This window comes from Nycticebus coucang, chromosome 18 (assembly GCF_027406575.1).
Source record: "Nycticebus coucang isolate mNycCou1 chromosome 18, mNycCou1.pri, whole genome shotgun sequence".
Lineage (NCBI taxonomy): Eukaryota > Metazoa > Chordata > Mammalia > Primates > Lorisidae > Nycticebus > Nycticebus coucang.
The window spans coordinates 10,729,212-10,741,371 of NC_069797.1; the positions used below are offsets into that span (position 1 = coordinate 10,729,212).

Here is a 12,160-nt window from a genome sequence, read left to right on the forward strand (position 1 = left end):
CCAGATGCCAGGTGAACAGCTGGCAGGTGAGTGAGGCTGGCAGGAAGGGGCTGAAAGTCCGTGGAAGCAGCAGAGCAGTGGCCACGTCTGCCTTCGCCCCACAGCTGCATGTCTAGAGCAGAAGCCCAGCAAACGTCTTCCAAACAGCAGAGGAAGGGGCTGTCTGGACCTCTTCCTTCCCAAGCAGCTCTGGGGTCCTGGATGACCACCCAGAGGGAGCATCTCGGGGCCCCCTTCTCTGCTGTTCAACAAGAGGGCAGATGCTGACATCAGTGGGGATCATGGAAAGCCCTCAGCCCGTGCCTCCCCAGGGTTGGGGGTCTCAACCTTAGTGAGGCCCTGGCACCACAGACAGGGGAGGCTGAGAAAGGCATGAATGAGCCAGGGTGGTGGTGGCTGTCAGGTGTGGCTTGGAGGAGCGTGCACACTCACTGTAACTCCCAGCTCACCCAACTGACCTTATGTAACTGGGAACTGGGAGAACAGTGTCTGGCAATGGTGCTTTGTAAATCTGGAAGAGCTCCACGCCAGGCTGGATCAATTAGCAGCCCCCACGCCCAGGGCAAACACAGATCTCCTTTTGAAGATTGGACATGATCCCTGCCCAAGCCTTCAGACACATTCTTGCATTTCAGAATAGAACAAAAGCAGACAACCAAGGACCTAATCCTCAAAACCAGGGCTGCAGGGACCGAGGTCAGGATTATGCTACACCCCATATTTGAATATTGTTTTTTTCCTGTCACGCAAACTTCCTGGGCAGGACTCCAAGGCCTGACTGGGCAGGAAGGAGGGTCCTTAAATACAGGCCCCCTTGGCTCTTGCTCATTCTAGGAGCTTCAGCCACCAGAAGAGCCTGTGTCAAAGGTAACTGCCTGCTGTTCCTTATACTTTTTCCTAGGAAGGAATATCCAGGTGGAGCCTGTACTCAGAGTGGGGCTAAGAGTCCTCTGCCGTCTCTGGAGGCTCAGGTCTCTGGCAGCTGTTCTGTCCCAGCTCCGGGAAGTAGAGGTCCTGGGGTCCGTGGAGCAGGGGCACTGCAGTGGCTGCTGGTGAGAGGTCTGGATGTGCTGGTGGCCTCCTTCATTCACCTGGGGCAGCAGAGCGGCTGAGGGGACAGATGTAGCTTCAGACCCTGGCCTGCGGCTTGCCAACCGTGAGGCCCAAAACAAGGCATTTCTCATTTTTTTCAGCCTTACTTCCCATCTGTAAAGTGTGCTTATAACCCTGCCTTCTGCATGGGCGCCAGCTCAGGGTTGCTGTGAGGATCGAGGGGGCTCATGGGGGCACCAATGGGGTACAGTGGGGCAGTGGCACAGTTGGCACAGGCAAGGGGAGTGGGTGCAGAGGCACAGGGCTCAGGCCACAGCTCTGAGAGAGGAGCCCCTGCAGGAGCCAGGAGCCAGGTGAGGTGAGTTATGGCTCGGTGAACCTCCGTGATGACTCAGTGAGAGCCCTGGCTCACAGAAGAGACCCGGGCCAGCTGTCCTCAGAGAGCACGGGAGGTGATGCTGGGTGCATCACTCACACCAGTCTCTTCCCCCCCAGGCCACCTGCCTAGGTGAAGTGACCTTCCCGCCAGGCTGTAGGGCTGGGGTCATGGTCAGGAGGGGGGCCAGGAAGTTCCACTGAGGGGTCCCCCAGCCTCTCATTATCCCGGGGGGGGGGGGGGGGGCCATGGCATGCCAGGCTTGGGGCACTCTGGGTACCAGCACTTCCCCATCCTTGTGCTAACGGCCTGGGGCTGAGGCTGGTTCAGATCCACTTGCCGGAATTCACATAGGATCATACATCTATAGCTACATCTGCCTGTGATATAATTATGTATATATAAATGGAATATCCTTATTTACTCCCTGAATACCTCTGGAAGTGGAGTGAGGGCTTGTCCTAGTGGCTGCCTGTGTGTGCCTGTGTAGAGCAGAACCCAGCAGCTGACCGAGAGGGGAGGAAGGAGACTGACTTTTCTCTTTGATATCTTTTATAATTTTGTACTATGAGCATGTATTGCCTACTCAAAAAAAGTAACATCAGTTAAAAACTACAAGTTCTTTGCAAGAAAATCAAACACAATCCAACAGAAGATGAAAACAAAGGTCACCGATAATCTCGCCTGGTCAGGCGTCCCCTCGAGCTGGGGGCTCCCTTACTGGTCTTTTCTTGCACGCGTGGGCACGTGGACATACACACCCCTGTGCGCGCGCACACACACACGCCTAGAGCACCTGTTGTTCCACAACCTGTTTCTTATCCCTAGAGCCAAGCACATATCTGGTGTAGGGAGGGCCGTGATAAACAACCCAGGCACTGGACGATGGTCAGCGGGCGAATCCCCAGTGGCTGCAGCACAGTTCACGTGAACTGTCTCCTCCCGCCATCAGGACGTTCCCTTTCTTTGGTCTGTTACACACAGACTGTGAAGACTTGCTTATCCACGAAGGTTTAGGGACACTGTAGTTCCTACAAACTCCTGAATGCGGACCTTGTGTGTCCCAGAGAAATATGTATCCAGGGCTTTTGCTAAAGGTTGCCGAATTGCCCCCCATTCGGGCCATCCCAATTAGTCAGGGTGGTTTCTCGCCGGTAGTCGCGTCCACACCTCCTCCTGGAAACCGGAGCCTCTGCAGCCCCGTGGGGTGTGTCTCACGGGGGTGGCACACGCCGGTTTAAACACGAGGCCTAACACAGCCCTGCTGGAAAGGTGGTGCTGGGTTTTCTTTTATCAGTGTGGATGTGGACCACCAGCCGAGCTCCTCCCACGTAGTCTGGAAAGTGGCTGGCTCCGCGTGCAGAGCTCTCGGGCGTGTCACCAGCTTCGCGAGCAGGTGGGGGTGGAGAGGGACTGCAGAGGGGCCGGGAAAGGTCCGGCTCCGCACCCGGCCACCAAGGCCCCGCAGCTCAGAATCGCCGCGCTGCCGTGAGTGTCACCCGCTCAGGGGCGTCGCGAGAAGCCCGGGGTGGACGCTGAGCCACTCGGGCAGGCTGTTTACCCGGGGCCGGGCCTGGCTCCTGGGGAGGGGGCCCTTGCCGTCTCCGCCGGGAGGCGCGGGTCCCGCGTCCCCGGCCGCAGAGCGCTCTTTGTCCCCAGGCACCATGAGCAAGATCAGCGAGGCGGTGAAGCGGGCGCGGGCGGCCTTCAGCTCGGGCAGGACCCGCCCGCTGCAGTTCCGGGTCCAGCAGCTGGAGGCGCTGCGGCGGATGATCCAGGAGCGCGAGCAGGACATCGCGGGCGCGCTGGCCGCCGACCTGCACAAGGTGCCCCTCGGCGGGGCGAGCGCCCCCGCAGCGCGCAGGGCCTGTGCTGCGCGGGGCCCCGGGGTGAATGGGGGGTGCGGCCCGGAAAGGTTGAAGGACGATTTGAGGGACAAGCGGCCCATCCGCGGGGAGGTGGGGCGCGGCCCTTGCCTCCGCCTGGGTCCCGCCGCGCCCCCGCGCTCCCCGTCGGCCGTTCCCTCCTGGCCGGCGTCTTTATCCAGCCTGGAGCACGAGGCCACCGCACTGATCCCCGCACTCTGGTCCCTGCGTCCCTCCACCCGCAGCCCCCGCGGGAGCACATGCTTCTCCACTGCACAGCTTGGCACCTGAGGGGGCCCGGAGGACACCTGCTCCCTGGGGTCTCCGCCCTTCCTTCCCGTCCTCACAGGCAGTTCTATCCCTGTTTCCTCCTGCATCTTGCCGGGGAGAAGAGGTGTGGTGCTGGGCTCTAAGGCCTTTGGACCCTAACCACCCGACCCCACCCCACCCCCGCTAACTTGGGCCTAACTCCACCAACTACCTTCTTTGCTTCTCCATTTTTAAAGCAATCTCTCAAGACTTCTTATCTTAAAACAAACAAACAACAACAAAATTAGAACACAGGCCAGACACGGTGGCCTCACCCCTGCATTTGGGGAAGTGCTGGCTTTACAGGAGGAAAGAACCCTTCAGGAGTTTGAGACCAACTTGGGCAGTACAGTGAGACCCCGCCCCCACCAAACGTTTTAACACTAGCCGGTTGTGGTGCCCTTGTAGTCCCACTAACCGGAGAGGCTGAGGCAGGAGGGTGGCTTGAGCCAGGAGTTTGAGGTTACCCTGAGCTATGAGGGTATCATAGGTGTGGCCAGTGTCAGAACAAGATCCTGTCTCTAACAAAGAAAAGAGCCCACTCAGTTGATGTTGCAGCTTCCGTTAAGTTCCTGAAAGAGGCGCTCGTTCTGCTGTCCACCCCTCCTCTCCTCTCGGCCCTTTCTCGAGGTACCCCAGGAGGCCCAGAGCTCCCAGCAGCTGGGGTCCCCCACCCACTGCCTCCCTCCCCTGCTGAGCTGCTTCTGGCTTTTCTCCTAACTTCTTAGGCAGCCTCTTCCCTGTGCTCACTGCTTCAAGGTGGTTATCTCGGGACCCCTTCCTGGGTTCCAGTTCCCCTTCTATTCATAAGCCATGAGCTCAGTTACCCCTCTGCTCACGACCAACCCTCACATCCATGCCCCCTCCCAGCCTGCTTTCATCAATCTCTAGCCCTGCAGCCTCCCTCTGCACCGCAAACTTGACTTGTCCAAACCTTTGCAGACCCAGCCTAGCAGAAAGGGGCCCTGGCAGACCCACCAGCCCAATGGCTAATTCTCAGCCCTGCTCTGCCTGGGTGCCTTTTTTGGCTGCCCCCATCCTGGGCTGGGTGGGTGAACAGCACCCACGCCTGGGCAGTTGAGGCTGGGGCTTCCCTGTCTGCACGGCTGGTGTCTGGGCCTGTGAGCTCACTGGGAAGCTCTCCTGATGCAGAATGAATGGAATTCCTACTATGAGGAGGTGGTGTACGTCCTGGAGGAGATTGACTACATGATCCAGAAGCTCCCTGAGTGGGCTGCGGATGAGCCGGTGGAGAAGACACCTCAGACCCAGCACGATGAGTCCTACATCCACTCGGAGCCCCTGGGCGTGGTCCTCGTCATTGGAACCTGGAACTACCCCTTCAACCTCACCATCCAGCCCATGGTGGGCGCCATCGCTGCAGGTGCTGTGAACCCTGAGGGAGAATAATCAGGGTCCCCATCCCTGATTATTACAGGCACAGAAAGGACTCAGGCCTGTGGGAAGGGGGGCCAAGGTCAAAGAGTGGCTCACGGGTCTGTCACAGGAGGCTGTAGGGACCCAACTATTCAGCCAGGCCTCCTGGTGCCTGAGGTCCAGCTAAGCTCAGGTGTCCAGACCTAAAAACAAGGAGGGGCCTGCCTCTCCCTGCCCGTGTGGGGTGCAGATGCTCCCGCCTAATTGGTATCAGGATGTCCCTCTAAGAGGAGCCAGCTCTGCTCTCCCACCAAGGCCCGGAGAACACTTCTCTTTCTTCTCCCCAATGTCTCAGTAACTCAAGGGACCAGGAGGTGATGCTCTGGCCAGCATGTCTCCGTGTGTACTGTGTGTGTGTTCCTGTGACATGTGCCTGTGTGTCCCCGTGTATGCTGTGTGTGTGCCCCTGTGGCCTGTCCTCATGTGCCAGCATCTCTCCTGAGGACACAGACAATGGAGGGGAGGCTCCAGGCTTGATCCCGGGAGGGCAGAGCCTCCGGGCAAGGTTGCCTGGGCACAGGCCTGACTGTGAATGCTCTGCAGGGAACGCAGTGGTCCTCAAACCCTCCGAGCTGAGTGAGAACACGGCAAACCTGCTGGCCACCCTCATCCCTCAGTACCTGGACAAGGTGAGGCACCCTCCAGGGCTCAAGGATGACTGTGCAGGGGCCACATCTTCAGGGCTTGAGAAATAGTGTATTCTTGCTGGGAAGGGCTGAGCCATGTGTGTGGGTAAGGCTAGCCCCTGGTAGCTGCCCTCCCCATTGGGGTGCACAGAGCCCCTGAGCTGGGACAGGGGGCTCTACTTACCACCTGCCATCCATGTGGGGTGCCAGGCTGTGGGGCTGTGGGGGTGCAGAGCTGCTGGTCTCAGCCACTGCCCTCTCAGGCCTGCAGGAGTAAGGAGGGGCTTGGTCTTTGCTGAGCCTCTCTTCTCTCCTTGCGGAAGGATTTGTTCCCAGTCATCAACGGGGGTGTCCCTGAGACCACAGAGGTGCTCAAGGAGAGGTTCGACCACATCCTGTACACAGGCAGCACAGGGGTGGGGAAGATTGTCATGACAGCTGCTGCCAAGCACCTGACACCTGTCACCCTGGAGCTGGGAGGAAAGAGCCCCTGCTACGTAGACAAGAACTGCGATCTGGACGTAGCCTGCCGGTGAGGAGGCAGGGCCGCCTTGTCTGCTTTCCTACTCCCAGGGACCACGCCTGTGCTGTGGCTGTGCTCAGAGGAGCACGGACAGCCTCTGCTTATGGGGACTGTTAGCACTGAAGAGCTGTGGGAGTTCTGGAGGGTGGTGGGGGGCAGTCTAGGCCCAGCTCTGCCCTCCACGTGGCATCACTGGGGAAGTGGTGCTCCAGGCACAGGCTGCAGGAAAAGCAATTGTGGGATGTTCAGGGCACGGAGAACTTTACCATGCCCAGCCCTCTGCCAGGACAGGAGTGATCTGGCAGGACAGAAGGTCTAGAGGTCTGGAGGACAGAAGCAGAGGGAAGAAGGGCTACCCCTCCTCAGGGTCTGAGACAGGATATGAGGGCCCTGACCACTCCCATACCCCACATGTGTGCTCCCCAGAGATGTCCCTGCAAGGCTCCAGGAGCCTGATCAAAGAGGCGCCAAGGCCACTCCCCCTGACATCCTCTAGAAATTCCCACCACTCGCCAGTGAGCTGAGGACAGCTGTGAATGTGGTCAGGTCTACTCTGTCCAGTGAGTGGGCCATTTAGGAGGACTCAGTGGTGGCTTAGCATGCTGCAGCTGGCCCCTGAGCATGTGGAGTGAGAGGCATTTTCTCAGGAAATGCCCTGTGCCTTGGGGACTTAGTCCAATCTGGGGTTTTCACAGGCGCATTGCCTGGGGGAAGTTCATGAACAGCGGCCAGACCTGTGTGGCCCCTGACTACATCCTCTGTGATCCCTCGATCCAGAATCATATCGTGGAGAAGCTCAAAAAGTCACTGAAAGTGAGTGTTGGCCCCAGGGGGTGGGGTGGGGGTGGTGAGAAGCTATAAGGCCCAAGGTAGGCGTGGCTCCTTAACTGACTTCTGGGGCTTTCCAAACCCCACATTTCTTTTCCCTTTTTTTGGGGGGGGGGAGGGAGGACAGATCCTCAAGCTGTCGCCCTGTGTAGAGTGCTGTTATCTCACAGCTCACAGCAACCTTCAACTCCTGGGCTTAAGTGATTCTCTGCCTTAGCCTCCCAAGTTGCTGGGTCTACAGGCGCCTGCCACAACGCCCGGTTATTTTTTAGTTGGTAGTTGTCATTGTTGTTTGGTGGTCCCAGGCTGGATTCGAAGCCACCAGCTCTGGTGAATGTGGCTGGTGCTTCGGCTGCGTGAGCTACAGGCGCTGAGCCCACATTTCTTTTCTTCTGAGCACAAAAGTAATATGCACATTCCCTGTAGGTGATTTGGAAAAGATTGAAAAGCACACAGAAGAAGTGAAAAATCCCACCCAGAACTGCCCCCAGTCACTGCTGACAAGCTTCTGTGTGGCCTTAGGCCATGGTGAAGGTCCCCGTCCTTACCGAAGTCCCCTCCTCTCCTCCACAGGAGTTCTACGGGGAAGATGCCAGGAAGTCCCAGGACTATGGACGAATCATTAACTCCCGGCACTTCCAGAGGGTGATGGGCCTGATAGAGGGCCAGAAAGTGGCCCATGGGGGCACTGGGGACGCTGCCGCCCGCTACATAGGTGTGTGTGCCTCCCCAAAGAGCGCCACCCACCTGCATGGCCTGCAGGGGTTCCCAAAAGTTGGCAGCGAGTGGGCACAGATAGTAGATATGCAGATGTAGCCCATGGTGGGCACAAACCAGTTTCTGTAAGGGGTTGGGGTAGACGCTGGGGACTTGAGCAGGTAGGGGATGCCCACAGCCCAGAAAGCCCCCGCCCAGCCTCAGAAGTCCCTCTCCCCACAACATCCCAGAGAGACATCCTCCCAGGGCTTACACACCCGGAGCCACCTGTGCCCGGGCTGGTGGATCAGCAGAGGGGCTTTTGGCCCCCAACAGAAGAGCTCTGGCCAGGGCTCAGGCAGTAACAGGTGTGCAGATGCCCTGGAGGCAGGTCCCCCATACGGGTTAATTGCAGTTGTCCTCAGTGGTCTGGCAGGGAGGGATGCAGTGGCCATGGGATGAGCGCCAGGGTCCTGCCCCTCCGTATACCTGGGCAGCTCCATCTGCAAGAGGGCTGAGGCAGGCGTCTAGGTGTTCACACCTGCCGGCGGGCGGGGGTCTCCGCCGACTAACCCTGGCTGTTTCCTGCTTCAGCCCCCACCATCCTCACGGATGTGGACCCCCAGGCCCCTGTGATGCAGGAGGAGATCTTTGGGCCTGTGCTACCCATCGTGTGCGTGCGCAGCCTGGAAGACGCCATCCAGTTCATCAATCAGCGTGAGAAGCCCCTGGCACTCTATGTGTTTTCCAGCAATGACAAGGTGGGCCTGGGTGCCTCCTCCCAGGGTCTAGAGGTCCACAGACCAGGGTTTAAACCTGAGTTTGCTGTTCACAAGCCACATTCACTGTGTCAGGAAGATCAGGACAGTGGCAGCACCTGAGTGCAATGAGGGTTCTCTACACAGTCACAGGGTGGTGGCTCTCACGTTTTCCTCACGTGGAGCTGTGGACCATGATTGGCAGGGGGGTGGGAGATGGTGCCAGGACCTCGCATGTCCCTGTAGCTTTGGGCCTCACCCAGACAGGGCAGGGAGGGTGGCTGGGGGTGTCCCAGGGTAGCAGACTGGGCCAGCGGCTGGGTCTTGGTGCAGGTGATTAAGAAGATGATTGCAGAGACATCAAGTGGAGGGGTGACAGCCAATGACGTCATCGTGCACATCACGGTGCACAGTCTGCCCTTCGGGGGTGTGGGTGAGTCTTGCTCTTCAGGTGTCCCCAGGGCTGGGTGCACTCCCTCAGGGAGCTCTGGAGGGGCCGAAGCAGCGGGGGGCTTCAGGCTCCCCCTAGCCTCTCCTGTTTGGCTCTCTGGCCTCTGCCTGCACATCTGTCAGTCACATTTGACCCTGGAGCCTCGAAGGTCCTAGGGTCACCTGGTGCAGCCAGCTTGCTTCATGGAAGACACATAGCCGTTTAGTGGCACAGCGTGATTAGACTCTTCCTGGAGACTCTTTCTGTTGTCCCCGGTGTGGATACACTGGGGGACACTCCAGGGATTGGCCACCCCAAGGAAGCTCAGAAAAGGGGCATGAGGGCTGGAGGCCCAACATGGGGTGGGTGCTGGGCTCCAGGGTGCCCGTACAGGGCAGGGATGGAGGCCTGGCGTGTCCTGGAGGCAGAACACCTGGGCCTGAGTTGGCTCTGCCCACAGGGAACAGTGGCATGGGGTCCTACCACGGCAAGAAGAGCTTCGAGACCTTCTCTCACCGGCGCTCTTGCCTGGTGAGGTCTCTGCTGAATGAGGAGGTCCTCAAAGTCAGATACCCACCGAGCCATGCCAAGGTGAGGGAAGACAGAGGCTGTGGGGCATGGGGCTGCACAGGGCCAGGCCGGGCCTGGCGCCTCACTGCCCACTCCATGTCCCTGCTCACAGGCGACCCGGCGCTGAGGAGGGGCTGCACCGCCTGGAGCCCTGGACTGTGCCCCCCTAGAGTGCAGACCCCTGGCTCTCTCACCTGCCCCTCAGAGACCTGCTCCTGCAGCTCCTGGCCCAGCCCCTTGCTCCCTTGCAGACCTGTGTGGGAACCATGACCCCAGAGGGCCCCCAGTGCTGCCTCTCCAAGTTCTGCCCCTTGCTAGACACTTAGAGGCCAATAAAGAATTCTAACTTGGTGACGTGTGCACACGGGGCTTCCTTCCTGCAACCCCTGGCCCCCCACTGCCCCATGTGGTTTGATCCTCATGTCACACCCAGGGCCTCTCACCAGCCCTCAGGGACTGGTGGCAGAGCCCACAGTGTTGGGGGTGCTCATCTTCCATGTAGACTCTGGGTGGCTCAGAAACAGAAACTGACATGCTTACCTCAAATTGGATTTGGCCTCTAGGGCAGGGCCCCTGTGGTAACAACAGGAACCTCCTGAGCAATGCAGAGCCTGGGAAGCGCAGGGAGCCGGTCAGTGCCAGGACTCATAGCTCCCCCCCCCCCCCTTGCAGCTTTGTACTACACAGTGCTGGGCCTAGGGTCCAGCTTCAGCGGCCCGAGGATCCAGGAAACGGTCCAGGGAGAGACACATGAAATGGGGTATGGGCCCAGAGGCTGGTCTAAGCTGGAGCCAAGAAGCAGCCCCATGTGGGCTGGCAGGGGTGGAGGCAGGTGCGGGAGAGGCTTTCCTGCTGCGGAAGGATGGCCTTGCCTGAGATTTCCTTGTGGGTGCACAGAGCCTCACACAGCCACCAGCCGTCCAGGCCTCGCCTGACACCTCAACCCCAGCCACACAGTTGCTGCCCTGAACAAAGCCCACCCTACACTGGGCCCTGTTGTCCCCATCCCCTGTGCCTGCTCCTGACCTCCTGCCCGGCACCATCTCCCTGCTGTTCTCTTCTCCAGCACCTCACTTTATTATGTATGCATGTATGCATTTATTTATTTTGAGACAGAGTCTCACTCTGTCCCCCCAGGTAGAGTTCCATGGTATCACAGTTCACAGCAACCTCAAACTCTCTTGGGCTCCAGCGATCCTCTTGTCTCAGTTTTTCATTTTTTGTAGAATCAGGGTCTCACTTTTGCTCAGGCTGGTCTTGAACTCGTAAGCTCAAGCAGTCCACCTGCCTTGACCTCCCAGAATGTTAGGATAACAGGCATGAGCCACCCCACCCGGTCTTTATTTATTATTTTAGAGATAGGGTCTCACTCTGGCACCCAGGCTGGTGTGCAATTGCACAATCACAGCTCACTGAGGCCTCCAACTCCTGGTCTCAAGTGATCCTCCTTCCTCAGACTCCCAAAGTGCAGGGACTACAGGCACCCCACCACCTTGTCTAGCCTCACACCTGATTTAAAGCCCCCCAAAACCCATATGCAACCAGAAAAACCTTTAAGCTGTTACCTTTGCTTCCTTCTCTCTAGGGGTGTGGCAGGGGCGGAGAGTGAAGTGACTTGTATTGTTGGGATATTTCCGTGTGCACTTGTGCCTTACTGTGCTACTCGGATAGCTGAGAAGCTAAAAAGCAAACTCTTCCCATAACTGGCTTCTGTATCCAGGGATGGCCTCATTTCTCTACTTCCCTTCCCAGCAAGACTCATCTGAACAGCTGTCGGTTGTCAAAAAGTCCTTCCCTCTCTTCCTCCCACGTGACCCTCCAGTGCTTGCCCAGAGCACAACTGCCGTGTGGGAGGATCCCACAGTCTTGTGGCCGCCTTTGGTTTCCCCCCTGACCTGACCTCACTCTCCTTCCAGGTTCTTCAACCCTCCACATGTTAGTTCCCACCCCCCACTAGCTTCTCTCAGATTAGCCTCCAGCCCTGACCCTGAGCTCCAACTTGACCTGTGAACTTGGAAGGAGAACCCTTAAGCCATTCTTTCACAGTGTGGCATAAAACTCCAGAGAGATGCTGAAGCCAAGACCTGGGCCCTGTCCTGGACTCCCCTTCATGGCCAAGACCACAGCAGGCCCCAGGGAGCACCCTCAGCTCTGCAGTTCGCCATCGCTGCCCTGCCGCCCCATCTAACACCCATCACAAGCTTCCTTCCCAAGTGGTCTCTTTCCCCTGTGGTTTGGTCTTCACTGAGCAGTCAGATGATATCCATAAAACAAAATTACTGTAAGGGCAAAATTAAAAATAAGAGGCTTAATTCTTCCTATTGAAAACAAGAAAAAAGATTTCCTTCCCCTTCCTTGTCTTAGAGCACTTACTTTTGAAAACTTGTAAGTTCTTTCTTCATCTCTTTGAAATGCGTGTAATCTTTTTAGAGGCTAAATAAGGCTCTCATCACCTTTTTTTTTTTTGTTTTTGGCCAGGGCTGGGTTTGAACTCGCCACCTCTGGCATATGGGACCCGCGCCCTACTCCTTGAGCCACAGGCGCTGCCCCTATAACATCTGGCTATTTTTTGGTTGTGGTTGTTGTTGTTTGGCAGGCCCAGGCTGGGTTTGAAACTACCAGCTCTGGTGTATATGTCTGGCACCCTAGCCACTGAGCAACCGGCTCCAAGCTGGCTCTCATCAGTTTT

At 57.9% G+C, this 12,160-nt stretch overlaps 1 protein-coding gene across 4 annotated transcripts; it reads left to right on the forward strand.

Moving 5' to 3' along the window:
* Positions 1-733: 733 nt before the first annotated feature.
* ALDH3A1 (aldehyde dehydrogenase 3 family member A1) lies at positions 734-9,822 on the forward strand. 4 transcript variants are annotated; one of them, XM_053568619.1, is made up of 11 exons: positions 734-867; positions 3,089-3,255; positions 4,756-4,987; positions 5,584-5,669; positions 5,990-6,198; positions 6,885-7,002; positions 7,591-7,732; positions 8,308-8,474; positions 8,805-8,904; positions 9,362-9,492; positions 9,584-9,822. In XM_053568619.1, the coding sequence occupies exons 2-11, from the start codon at positions 3,094-3,096 to the stop codon at positions 9,596-9,598; spliced, it is 1,362 nt and encodes a 453-aa protein (XP_053424594.1). In that variant the 5' UTR covers positions 734-867; positions 3,089-3,093; the 3' UTR covers positions 9,599-9,822. The 4 variants fall into 4 exon arrangements, with proteins under 4 accessions (XP_053424594.1, XP_053424595.1, XP_053424593.1 ...); XM_053568620.1 differs by lacking the exon at positions 734-867 and adding an exon at positions 1,030-1,052; XM_053568618.1 differs by lacking the exon at positions 734-867 and adding an exon at positions 2,765-2,917.
* The last annotated feature ends 2,338 nt before the right edge of the window (positions 9,823-12,160 follow it).